Consider the following 14053-nt stretch of genomic DNA (forward strand, 5'->3'; position numbering starts at 1 on the left):
ATGCCCATCTCACAGCAGCGGTGAAAAACCAAGTCAAGCAAATGAACTCTGAGCTTGCCGTTATTCCCGGAGGCTTGACTAAAGAACTCCAACCGCTGGACATCGGCATCAACCGGGTGTTCAAAATAAAGTTGCGAACGGCATGGGAACAATGGATGATCGATGGCATACACAACTTTACAAAGAGTAAGAGGCAGGCTGCGCTGGGCGAGTTACGCCACAATTTGCAAATGGATTGTGTGTCTGCTTGCACTGTTGTTCGAGTTTTTGGCAAAGCCGGCATCATTTCTGTGGAGCCGCATGGCAATGAGAGTGACTCTGACAACGAGAGGGAATGCAGCGTTTTTGATGGATTACGGTACTTGCACAATTGCTCAATTCTTTCTACACACACACACGCTGCCACCATGTTTCGCTCTGTTCTTTACGTTCAAATGTGGGAAAGCTTCACACGAGAGAAATGTTGACTTTGCTGTTGCTGCTCCTTCTTTCCGCTCGGCAATGCGTAGCAACTCACACTTTAGCATGTGATGCATTCAATGACAACTGGGATGTGCAGTCCTCTGCTTCTGATACAGAGGATGAGGACTTTGATGGATTTCTGGGTGATTGATCGAAAAACGTGAGAACATTGTACGATGGCTAAATAAAATACACCCGAACTCAGTTCTGCTTTCGTCTTTCGCCTTTTTAAAAACATGTTTTTAGCTTGTATCTGTATGTCTTGGCATGCTACCGTATGCTTCAAGCTAACGTGTTAGCGTGCGCGCATGCATGCCGTATTTTTAAGCTGGCGTGTGTTTTACCACTGTAAAACTGCGCCCATTAATACAGTGCGGTTTGTCTATGTGTAAAATGCAGAAATGTCACCCATTAATGAGACTGTGCCCAACCGTACGGTGCGTCGAATAGTCGTGAAAATACGGTAAGCCTTTTTTTGCCACGGAAGAGACAAAACTGGACAGCACTGGCAGCCGCAAACACTTTTTGACATCTGAAATGACGATGTTACAGAGAGAGATTTGAGAGAGATTTTGATTTTTCATCAAATCAGGCTTCTGAATCAGTTCTGATTTTTCAGGCAGTGGGGAGCCTACTTGCCCCTCGGGGACATCTCCTGCTGGGTACACCCTAGATCCCTGAAGGAAATGGAGAATGGTGTGCCTGTCAATACTGTCTGTTGAGGATGTGGAAGACATCTACATTAGCGGCCTTATTATCGACACCATTGAAGAGACACAGGCAACGGACTCAAGGCTGTCTGGAATTGTTGGCAGCCTTTTCCCAAAACATCTGCTATCTGGACCTTTCCCCTGGAAGAACGTACGCATGGAAGCTAATGCCCTACCATCACCCCCTCCTTCTCGGCACACTTCTTGTACTACAAATACTGTATACAATTTTCTGTACCAACTGTACAACTGTTACAGTATTGTATTCTACGACTGATCACTTTAGCTCTGCTTGATACATTGCACATCATCTCGTAGTAGTCACTGGGTGGTACCACCGCACTACGGTTCACTTACATTACGGAATGTCCTTCCATACTTATTTTTCCAAACTTATTTGTCATGTCCTTGTTTATGATGATACTAATGCAACGTGTTACACCAGAGACAAATTCCTTGTGTGTTCTACATACCTGGCCAATAAAGATGATTCTGATTCTGAATCTGACATGAAAGTAAGGGTGTGAACAGATGTAAGGAGGCTAGACTCGGCTTGGAAGTGGGAGTAAACAGATTAGGAACAAAGTGTTTTAGAACATCAAAAGGCAGTTTGGGAACTGGGGATAAGTGTTGCGCCCAGGCAAACATTTGTCATCTGCGAAGTCTGCGACTTGCTTATTCATAGCAGACCAGACATGAAGGTGTCAGTGTATCTGTGGTTCAAAACTGGACAAAAAGTAATCAAATCACCGCCGAGGGGCCGGACTGCGGGCGTGGCATGCAAATATCAGGGGTAGTGGTTTTTTTTGTATTTTGCATATGTAAACAATAAAAGTTCGACGAGGTGCACGAGGAACTTTGAGTATGATTTGTGGAGCAACTGTCGTCGTTCGCTCTGGGAAATTGTGCTTCCACCGACTGCAAAGACAATCTTCCCTGTGTGTCGAGTCCTTTGCTTAATTTTGTCCGGGTAAAACCCTGACAACAGCACAGCTGGCATGTGAAATATGTCGAGTCCTCAAATCATCAATGGGTTGTGCAAGCATCTGCAATGTACGGTATGATGGACGCTCGGGGGGGGGGGGGGGGGGGGGTCGAATACAACTAGAAAGAAATAAGTTAGTCCTGTGAATTTTCATGCTAATTCCATTGACCAAAAAGATTCATATGCTTTTCACACAAAAAGGAATAACAAGAGGTGGAATGAAAAAGCAGAGAAAATAGAAGTAAAACAGAACATACTAGGTTGTTCAAACATTACATTTACTTACACAGCAAAACAACAGAAGTATTGAAGATTCACATTTAAGATAATAACAATAATAATAACACAGAAAATGCTCAACTTAATAAGTGATCCGATGGGGGTGGGCAAAAAAGTGCTCGGTATTGATCGTGTTAAAAATAACATCAATAATTATTTAGTGATGAGAGATAATAGTTAATGGTTGAATACTTGAACAGAAAACACTTCAGTCAAAACCACGCTTGGGTCCATCACTGACGGATACACTGTACATTAGAGCAGCGGTCCCCAACCCCTGGGCCGTGGACCGGTACCGGTAATAACTTTATTAACTTAATATTAGAACCATTTACTTTTTATTTCTTTCGAAATCTGAAAGCTGTTTTATGTTGAAAATATAGCATCACTCTTGACGCAGGTCAAGGCGCACTTCTCGATCACGTGATAGGTTACCACTAAAATGTAACGCAGGAGCAAGCAAAATGAGTAAATAAAACAAACGTCTTTGGAAACTTTCTTTCGGAAGGGGAAAAGGCCTTTGATTTTCAAGAAAAAAGAAGGCTACATTCAATAGCCTTCTTGCTTGGCTCTCGACGAAGGCGGACGCTTTTGCTTTCTGCTCCTGTACCCCACCCCCACCCCCACCCTTCCCTGCTCGCCACTCACTCCATGTGCTGTCTTTGTCTGGCTTTTCCTAGCCTCCTGTCGTATTTTCATCCTAAAAACAAACATGGAATTGGTTGGCTGGTCTCTCGATGCCATCGACAACATTTTCTCGATGAGAAGAGCAGGCAGTGCTCAGCCTACTTGCTCCTCGGGGACTTTTGCTGCTGGGTACACCCTCGATCCTTGGAGGAAGCGGAGAATGGTGTGCCTGTCAACACTGTCCGTTGAGGATGTGGATGACATCTACATTTTCGGCCTTCCGATAACAGGTATGCTGCTGTCTGGTGTTAGCAGTTTCCTGATGTATCACATTCAAACGACGGGAGCGGCTCTATTGGAAGTGAAGAGGCTGCTGGTCTAAGGATGGCATAATGCGGATGTCCAAAATTCAGACTCAGACTGTGCTCAACCGCAAACTGTTGCGGTTTTGGAGCGTCTCTACAAGATGGTCAAGAACTTGGAGAAACTGGAATCCATGCTCAAATATTGACTGAAATCACGGATTTGGCTGATCGACGCCACTAAAGAGACATAAGCCACGGACTCAAGGCTATCTTAAATTCTTGGGCAGCCTGCTACCAAAACAACATCTGCTATCTCGACCTTCCCCTGATGAAAGTATGCACGGAAGCTAGTCCCCCACCATCATACATTCCCTTGTTTCACTGTCTTCATTGTTTATGTCTTGTGACCTGTTGTAACTGTCATATGCTTGTGCGTTTTTTTTTGCCTCACTTAAATTATCCTCAAAATGAGGGTAGATCGAGCATGGGTTTTTTTCCCCCCCCTCACCCTCCCTTGTAGTTTCTTTCTGACTTTCGGGTTGAGTGAACACTGTCGCGTTTTGGCTGCCTCTGCTCAACCCGTATTGTTTTGTGTTTTTTGTTATTGTAAAGTGTCCTTGGGTGTCTTGAAAGGCGCTTATAAATAAAACGTATTATTATTATCATTATAATAGACAGGATCAGGAGTCCTACTTAAAATACGGATTTATCTCAACGTGACATCCAGCGGCACCAAGCCACTTGGTGGCATGCAAATATCAGGGGCAGTGTTTTTTTGTATTTTGCATGATATGTGGTGATGCAGTGTCGTATTTTTCATGCACTTTTTATTTGTGGCATGTCTTATTTTGAAGTCACGTTTAAACATTAGAGCCTTGTGGCCATATAGGACGTTCCTCGTGTCATGATTCGTGTTTATTATTATGTTTAGAAAATATCACAGTTTTCATGCAGGTAATATCATATTTTGTTATAGTTATTCGTTATATGTTATTTGTTATATGTTAAAGTTACTAATTATATATCTTAAAGGCCGCTCCCTGAAAATATTGTCTGACATTAAACGGAGCAAGAAAGGCTGGGGACCGCTACTTTAGAGAATATATGCCGGTCAGAGTAGAGAGGGAGACAGGAAAGTTACAATAGAAATTCAAAGGATCTTTGGTCAGAAAGTAATAATTTATTTAAATGTAAACTGGCTGCTCCTGGGCGGTCAGCAGGCGGTACATGGCTGCAGGCATCGTCTTCATGTGGATCTGAGACACACATATATTACAACTCATGGTTTACAGATTAACGCTTTTGGATAGGACCTGCTCATTGAATTTGAGTGATGAGACAAAATTGGATCACATGGACTCATTTGGATCACGCTCTCTTTCAGGGCACACATACAATATTTTACTGAGGATCTGTGCGATGTTTGCTCACACTTGACAAACCAGCGTTGTTTGAGAATAGCAAGTGTGCAATTTATCTGTTTGAACATTGTCTCATCTTTGTCGTGTACTCAATTAAATATAAGTTGAATTTGATTTTCAAATCATTGTATTCTGTTTTGATTTATGTTCAACACAACCGCTCACCTTCATTGGAATTGGTTTTGTAGTTAAGACATTGTGACACTGCATGCATAATAATAATAATAATAATAATAATAATAATAATAATAACTATTATTATTATTATAAATATTATTAAGACAGCAGATAGAGACGACTGAAGAAACTACATGTCGTTGATGACTAGAGAAATCTAATTATTTTTATTCCGATTCAAATGTCTGTATTAAATGTCTGTATTAACAGCATGTCATTCAAGTTTAACTTTTAACATTCTGAGCGTGAATGAAACGTTGAACATGAACTGTTCCGAACATAGCTTCTCTTGCCTAGTGCAGTGCTTTTTCTCGCATAGTCGGGCCACACACACACACACACACACACACACATGCATGTACACACACACACACACAAGCGCACACACACACACACACACACATCAGTAACATGGCCGGTTCTTCTTTGAGCCAATCATGTTTCAGATTTTAGGACAGAGTTTATACGTCTTTTCATTGGTTAAGCTACTATCACTTCTGATTGGGTGGCCGAGGCTTGATTTACAATGGGGGAGGATTTCAGACGATGATGATTTAAAGGCGTACTTTTCAATAAAAACGGGACTTTTTGAGTTAATATAGTTTTGAAGGTTTCTTTTTTTTTTTTTTTTTTACAGAAGATGGTCTTTTTTTTAGTTACGAGAAAATCTCTTTCAGAGCTGACAGTTTCGACTGTCACTTAAGCCTTTGGCAGAGCTCTCACTTCTTCCTCGTGACACATCTAAAAACAGCTGACCGGGTTGGGAAACCTTTAAAATAAGGCTCTCCCCGACCCAATCAAGCCTGCGCTTCAACCCCTTGTTGCTGTTGACGCAGCAAGTCCTAGGTGTGAGGGAGCACATAAGTTTAATCGTCCCTGTTGATGGTGGCACCTCCAACCCTCCTTATATCAATTGATTGCTTTGCGGTTTTTCACTTATCACGGCAGGTTCCCGGGCCACATTAGCCGCAATAAGTGAGGAATCACTGTACAGTGACTAGGATGTAGCTTTTGTAAGTGTATGGATTGAAATATGTAGCTTATTGTTGCTGAATATTTACTGTTTTCACAGTACTGTTAATTAAACAGGGATTGGTGAACAAATGTCACATTCTCGCAAATTCACTCTCATGGAGTGAAAATGGCCCCCCCGTGAGCCGTCACCTTACCGTGGTGGAGGGGTTTGCGTGTCCCAATGATCCTAGGAGCCAAGTTGTCTGGGGCTTTATGCCCCTGGCAGGGTCACCCATGGCAAACAGGTTCTAGGTGAGGGGCCAGACAAAGCACGGCTCATAGACCCTTATGATGAATACAATATATGGACCAAGGTTTCCTTTGCCCGGACGCGGGTCACCGGGGCCCCACTCTGGAGCCAGGCCTGGAGGTGGGGCTTGTTGGCAAGCGCCTGGTGGCCGGGCCTACAGCCATGGGGCCCGGCCGGGCACAGCCCGAAGAGGCAACGTGGGTCCCCCTTCCCATGGGCTCACCACCCATGCGAGGGGCCAAAGGGGTCGGGTGCAATGTGAGCTGGGCGGCAGGCAAAGGCGGGGACCCTGGCGGTCCGATCCTCGGCTGCAGAAGCTAGCTCTTGGGACATGGAATGTCACCTCTCTGGCAGGGAAGGAGCGCGAGCTGGTGTGTGAGGCAGAGAATTTCCGACTGGATATAGTCGGACTTGCCTCCACACACAGCCTGGGTTCTGGTACCAGTTCTCTCGAGAGGGGTTGGACTCTCTTCCACTCTGGAGTTGCTCACGGTGAGAGGCGCAGAGCAGGTGTGGGCATACTCATTGCCCCCCGGCTCAGTGCCTGTACATTGGGGTTCACACCGGTAGACGAGAGGGTTGCCTCCCTCCGCCTTCGGGTGGGTGGACGGGTCCTGACTGTTGTTTGTGCATATGCACCAAACAGCAGCTCAGCATACCCACCCTTTTTGGAGTCCTTGGAGGGTGTGCTGGAGAGTACTCCTGCTGGGGAGTCGCTTGTTCTGCTGGGGGACTTCAATGCTCACGTGGGCAATGACAGTGAGACCTGGAGGGGCGTGATTGGGAGGAACGGCCCCCCCGATCAGAACTCGAGTGGTGTTTTGTTATTGGACTTCTGTACTCGCCACGGATTGTCCATAACGAACACCTTGTTCAAACATAAGGGTGTCCATATGTGCACTTGGCACCAGGACACCCTAGACCGCAGTTCGATGATCGACTTTGTAGTTGTATCATCGGATTTGCGGCCGCATGTTCTGGACACTCGGGTGAAGAGAGGGGCGGAGCTGTCAACTGATCACCACCTGCTGGTGAGTAGGCTCCGATGGTGGGGGAAGATGCCGGTCCGTCCTGGCAGACCCAAACGTATTGTGAGGGTTTGTTGGGAGCGTCTGGCGGAATCCCCTGTCAGAAGGAGTTTCAACTCCCACCTTCGACAGAGCTTTTCCCATGTTCCGGGGGAGGCGGGGGACATTGAGCCCGAGTGGACCATGTTCCGTGCCTCTATTGTTGAGGCGGCCAATCTGAGTTGTGGCCGTAAGGTGGTTGGCAACCCCCGTACTCGCTGGTGGACACCAGCAGTAAGGGATGCCGTCAAGCTGAAGAAGGAGTCCTAACGAGTCTTTATGGCCTGTGGGACCCCAGAGGCAGCTGACGGGTATCGACTGGCCAAGCGGAACGCAGCTTCGGTGGTCGCCGAGGCAAAAACCCGAGCGTGGGAAGAGTTTGGTGAGGCCATGGAAGCCGACTTCCGGACGGCTTCGGGGAAATTCTGGTCCACCGTACGACGTCTCAGGAGGGGGAAGCAGTGCACCACTAACACTGTGTACAGTGGGGATGGGGCGCTGCTGACTTCGACTCGGGACATTGTGAACCGGTGGGCAGAGTACTTCGAAGACCTCCTCAACTCCACCAACACGTCTTCCTTGGAGGAAACTGAGCCCGGGGACTCTGAGGTGGGCTCTCCTATCTCTGTAGCTGAAGTCACCGATGTGGTTAAAAAGCTCCTCGGTGGCAAGGCCCCAGGGGTGGATGAGATCCGCCCGGAGTTCCTCAAGGCTCTGGATGTTGTGGGGCTGTCCTGGTTGACACGCCTCTGCAACATCGCGTGGTCAACAGGGAGAGTGCTTCTGGATTGGCAGACCGGGGTGGTAGTCCCTCTTTTTAAAAAGTGCGACCGGAGGGTGTGTTCCAACTATAGAGGGATCACACTCCTCAGCCTCCCTGGTAAGGTCTATTCAGGGGTGCTGGAGAGGAGGGTCCGTGAGGAAGTCGAGCCTCAGATTGAGGAGGAGCAGTGTGGTTCTCGTCCCGGCCGTGGAACAGTACCAGCTCTAGACCCTTAGCAGGGTCCTCGAGGGTATGTGGGAATTCCCCCACCCAGTCTACATGTGTTTTGTGGACTTGGGGAAGGCGTTTGACCGTGTCCCTCGGGGAGTTCTGTGGGGGGTGCTTCGAGGGTATGGGGTACCGAACCCCCTGATACGGGCTGTTCGGTCACTATACCACCGATGTCAGAGTTTGGTTCGCATTGCCGGCAGTAAGTCGGAATCGTTTCCAGTGGAGGTAGGACTCCGCCAAGGCTGCCCTTTGTCGCCGATTCCGTTCATAACCTTTATGCACAGAATTTCTAGGCGCAGCCGAAGCGATGAGGGGTCCGTTTTGGGGGCCTCAGTATTGCATGCCTGCTTTTTGCAGATGATGTGGTGCTGTTGGCTCCTTCAAACAGGGCTCTCCAACTCTCACTGGAGCGTTTTGCATCCGAGTGTGAAGCGGTTGGGATGAAGATCAGCACCTCCAAATCTGAAACCATGGTTCTCAGTCGAAAAAGGGTGGAGTGCCCCCTCCGGGTAGGGGAGGAGATCTTGCCCCAAGTGGAGGAGTTCAAGTATCTATGGGTCTTGTTCACGAGTGGGGGCAGAAGGGAGCGGGAGATTGACAGGCGGATTGGTGCAGCGTCTGCTGTGATGCGGACGTTGTATCGGCCTGTCGTGGTGAAGAAGGAGCTGAGCCAAAGGGCGAAGCTCTCAATTTACCGGTCGATCTACGTTCCAACCCTCATCTATGGTCACGAGCTATGGGTCGTGACCGAAAGAACAAGATCCCGGTTACAAGCGGCCGAAATGAGTTTTTTCCGCAGGGTGTCCGGGCTCTCCCTTAGAGATAAGGTGAGAAGCTCGGTCATCCGGGAGGGGCTCAGAGTCGAGCCGCTTCTCCTCCATATCGAGAGGAGCCAGATGAGGTGGCTTGGGCATCTGATTCGGATGCCTCCTGAACGCCTCCCCGGTGAGGTGTTCCGGTCATGCCCCACCGGGAGGAGACCCCGAGGAAGACCCAGGACACGCTGCCTGGGAACGACTCGGGATCCCCCGGGGAGAGCTGGACGAAGTACCTAGGGAGAGGGAAGTCTGGGCTTCCCTGCTAAAGCTGTTGCCCCCGCGATCCGGCCCCGGATAAGCGGTAGATGATGGATGGATGGATGGATGGATGGATGGATGGATGGATGGATGGATGGACGGATGGATGGAGTGAAAATGGTGGCCTGGTGAAAGGCAAGTAGATGTGATGTTTTAAAATATTTCAAACATACAGTATGTTTGGGGAATAAATACTTATTTGATTAAAGTAATCCACAACAGATAAAGAAGATATGCACATCTAAAATATAACCGAAAGTTTGGATGTCTTGGTATAGTTGCCCTTTAATAATATATTTTTTACGACGACAGCTGAACTCTGAAACACTGCTTTTGGCAGTGTTTGCTACTGGAAAACACATTTGGAAGTCTGAACAAGCCAGCATTCCATTATGGATCCTTTGTGACCTCAGAGGCTCTACCGTATGGGACATTCAACCATCATAGTATTGTAAACATCGCACTACTGACCGTGGTATCTCTGCTCTGTGACACTGCACATTGTCGCAAAGCTGTCATTGGGTGGAATCACTGCACAATGGCACCGTTACATTACAGAAACTCTTTGTGTACTTAAATTGCATGTCTTTTATTGTAGTCATTTGTGATTGCAATACAAGCCTGTACTACCAGAGACAAATTCCTTGTGTGTTTTACATACTTGGCCAATCCACATGATTCGAATACCGATTCCTTTCGTGCCTTTCCCTCTGTATACAGTACTGTAAATTTTGACAGTTTCACTGAGCAGTGTATATATTCTATGTTCAATAAACAAACCAAACCAGTTGTACTTTGACAATATTTACAGCATTCGGTAGCACTCGCGGCTCACCTCTCCCACAGCCGTGGACAGCAGACGAACAATTTTTTCATGGGGTGTGGCAACCACACTTTGGCTGTTGATCTCAATGATGCGGTGACCGACTCTCACTCCACCCCTTTCAGCAATTCCACCACGCATAAGACCACAGATCTGTTCAGGGGAGGAACATCATTTGAACCTAAAGTCAATATTATACACATGAATATTCAGAAAGATTACCCACAGTGCCATTCTGGACACTGAAACCCAGTTGGTAGCGGAGGTCTGGACGTCTGATGAGTACTGTTGTCACTGGAGGACATCTCACTATGTTCATCTTGATCTTTGACTGTTGTTTAATACCCTAAAAATAAAAATTATGGTTTATACTTTAGGGCTTTTATGATGAAATATTGGATCAACAAAACAATGTTTTGAACACACTGCAATGGGGTGAAAATCATTTTGTTGCTTGTGGGGTCCTATAAGCCACATATGAAGATTGATAATACACCACATACCTTGATGATACTCTGACAAGTGGACAAAGGAAGACCCACCAGACTGGTACCATTAATGGACATGATCTGATCACCTACGTTCAGCCTGCCAGACCTCTCTGCTGGTCCAGCATGCATCATGTTGGCAATGATGGCTGTTGGCAGAATGGAGCCCCACCCACTCTCCACAATGACCACACCAAGAATCTCCCCTTTTGTTTTCTCGAGCAACACCTGAAATACATGGGGCGCGGAAATACAATCAAAGGAGATACAATGTGAAAAAGTGACATGTCAAAATTTTCATACAAAAAATTGGGTCACGACAGTGCATGCCTCGTTGCCCACCCATCAAGTGTGAATTTAAACACCCACGTAAACGCTATGTTATCTGCCAAAAATATAACAAACAGGCTAATTAACCATGAGTTTCCCCAATAACTTTAAGATGCTTAAAATGAAGTTCCAGAGCGAAACGACCACTCTGGCATGGCAGCCGAAGTCGTATCATTTCACACCTGATAGGTAAGAGGAGCTGCAGTTAGCATTAGCTAAGAGTGTAAGCTGCATTCGCTTCTGATAATAATGTTCAAATCAACATTTGGCTTTGATGGAGAAAGATCAACTTAATATTATCATATTTCAAAGTTTAATTTCCGTATATGCTTAATTGACCTCAAACGCTATGTTCTCACAATTTGTACACAATGGAGCACACAGAAAAAAGGGCCAACTTGAGCTGAAGGAAGCCAGGGCCTCATTAACTGTTAAGACACACAGGAAGGTTCAACTTCGGGAGGGCAGCATGACCAGATGTCCTCCAGTTTGTTAGAGTGTCTCAATTCATGCAAAATCTACCCATTGTATTCAGAAGGTATCCATTGTTTGCACCGGAAGATGTTTTGGCCTCCAGGTGTCCACTGAGGGGCATATCAGTGGGCTGGGCTGGGAAGCGTGACATGTCAATAAGGAGGAATGTTTGTCTTACTTGTGTTTTGCATATATTGTGAATAAAAGTGGTCAGCGGGGGTGCGAAGGTGGGGTTTCGATCTGAGAGGAAACACGACTTGCATTGCTTTCGAGGAACTTTGCCCCCTTTGCTGATCAGCAAAATACAATCTGTTCTTGAGTTGAGTTGAGTCTTTTCATTCAAAGTTCAAGATGTTCGGGTGAATTCCCTGACAGGCTTATAGTTATTGACGTGGGAGTTGGGACTATTTGTGTTGAGCGATGTCATGCGCTTCACCGCTACGCTCATTGACAAGTTTAGTTTGGTGGCTTGGTGATGAAATGCTGCTTCTACAAGTGATAACGCAAATGGATTTCGCGGGGTGCTCACTTTAAATATGTCTGTGGGGGAGAGGGTATGGTGAAAAAGGTGCAAGAAGTTGGACTTCATGGATTAGCGTGAGATAACGTGCATTTCACTGCTCTGTAAAGTTGTGCGCCTGCTAGGGCCCCAAACTCTTTGCCTCTGGCAATATTCTATGGGCCAGAAAAATGCTTTGATTATCTTGGGTGCTCACTTGTTTGCCACACGCTGAACTGGACTATTTTTGAAGGATATTGAACTCATTAAATGTTCCTTGTTTTCACATTAGCAACACAGCCAAGCGTGAGTGGCATCCAATTGAGAGGATTTGGACCTGTATTCAAAGGCCAACAGCAGGGGTCTCCAACTCCGGGCCTGGAGAGCTACTTTCCTGCCTGTTTTGCAGCTCTCCCAGGAGCAACACACCTGATTCAAATAATGAGGATCGTTCTAATACCGCTTCAGAGCTCTTCAAGAGGTCTGCTGTTTTTTGTTGCTTGGTTTTTTTTTTTTTTTTGTCATATGGTGTTGTCCTTTGTGTGGACCTGTTGTGGACTGTTCTCAGCATTTTGGCCGTGACATTCATAGAAGGAGCAGTGTCTTGTGCTTGATGGTAATACCTCCTCGGCAGCATGTATTGACCAGCTCTGATTTTGATGGGGGGGGGGGGGCTGTCAGCACTATTTGATTGTTGATGCTTGACAGCCATGGGGTGCTTGTTTTTTGCACCTGTGATTGGCAGCATTTTTCACAGCCCCATTTTATTCACTACAGTGGCCATGAAATATTAAAAAGGCATTCATACTGGACTCGTCAACTCAGACAGTCTACAGTTTAGGGGACTGACACATCCAGAATCTGGCAACCCATGTTATGCCATTGCACGTTATACGACAAGGAATAAGGAGGGCTGTGAAATGACATTGTGCAACAGTTAACTTGGAGATTCACATCATGAGTGCCCGGTGAACAATTTTCCAATTCTAGTCTACGATACTGTGATAATGTATTTTATTTCTTATGTACAACAGAACCAAATCAATTTTTAAATACAAAGTAGTCTTACTTCTTTGCAGTTTTCTGACTGAGAAAAGTGGATGAGGTCATCATTGTATATTCTCTGAGTGTTAAGCAGATCACTGTATTCTTTATGAGTCCGACCTTTAGGGTTAATGCCATTGGCCCTCAAGAACTCCTGGTAAGCCACACTGAAGGCCTGCCCGAGAGACTGGCCAATGAGCTGGGCCTGCATATTGGGGTAAAACAGGAGAAGCACTTCATTCCATCATCAACTCACAGGGTAAAAAAGTCTCTCTGAAATTGAACACAGTGCAAAAATTAAGGGTAACATGAAAGAGTATACCAACATAGAAACAATAAAAACAACAAAATAAGGTCAATATAAACACAGTTGTATTGTTGTGATAATGGGGTAAATATTGTATGACAGTCTGACAGTAAATTAGCTGGCATTTGGTGATTTTTTTAAAAGTACACAAAGTGCTATTGTAACGAACGATACCTGTTGGATTTATTATTGTTTAGTAATCATACATTCACGTATTATTCGGTTGATTCTCGTGTCGTCATTTTATGCTCGCAATGAAGAATGCTTCTGCCTGTCAGTATAGTTTGATTTTGCTTGCAAAGAAGAACGCTTATGCTTGCAATCATTAGTTGGCTTTGCCTGCAATGAAGAACGCTTATGCTTTCAATAAAGATTTATCCTTTATTATTTACTCACATCTATAATCATTATATGTTCTTCATTATGTGCTCACTTTTGCTTGCTGTACCGTGTGAGAAGTTAGGGTCGCAACCACCTTTCCGAGGACGTGGCTGGGAAGAGATAACTGTTAAGACTAAACAGCGAGCAAGGCTGAACCGTGAATGGAGACATCAACACCAGCTGCAACGGGATGTTTATGTCTATTTTCACACATGTACGTAAATTGCACTCACATACACACACATAGTCAAACAAGTTCAGTGTGTGTTCAACAGCCCCCACCCTTTAGGTTGGACACACCTATGTAGTAGCTTTTCCCAATAAATGAGGAGGTGAAGGG

At 45.8% G+C, this 14053-nt stretch overlaps 2 protein-coding genes across 2 annotated transcripts in view; one reads left to right on the forward strand and one right to left on the reverse strand.

The window, feature by feature from the left end:
• Nucleotides 1-14053, forward strand: part of fxn (frataxin) — a 162588-nt gene that overhangs the window by 63910 nt on the left and 84625 nt on the right. The gene's annotated exons all lie outside the window — the stretch shown is intronic.
• Nucleotides 3874-14053, reverse strand: part of LOC127602247 (amyloid-beta A4 precursor protein-binding family A member 1-like) — a 50074-nt gene continuing 39894 nt past the window's right edge. Inside the window, exons 7-11 of the mRNA XM_052068280.1 lie at nucleotides 13051-13230; nucleotides 10694-10906; nucleotides 10417-10536; nucleotides 10203-10343; nucleotides 3874-4624 (exon numbers count right to left, since the gene is read on the reverse strand). Of these exons, the coding sequence (XP_051924240.1) occupies nucleotides 4553-4624; nucleotides 10203-10343; nucleotides 10417-10536; nucleotides 10694-10906; nucleotides 13051-13230 (726 nt within the window). The 3' untranslated portion in view covers nucleotides 3874-4552. The remainder of the gene's footprint in view (nucleotides 4625-10202; nucleotides 10344-10416; nucleotides 10537-10693; nucleotides 10907-13050; nucleotides 13231-14053) is intronic.

Source organism: Hippocampus zosterae, chromosome 6, assembly GCF_025434085.1.
Source record: "Hippocampus zosterae strain Florida chromosome 6, ASM2543408v3, whole genome shotgun sequence".
Taxonomy (NCBI): domain Eukaryota; kingdom Metazoa; phylum Chordata; class Actinopteri; order Syngnathiformes; family Syngnathidae; genus Hippocampus; species Hippocampus zosterae.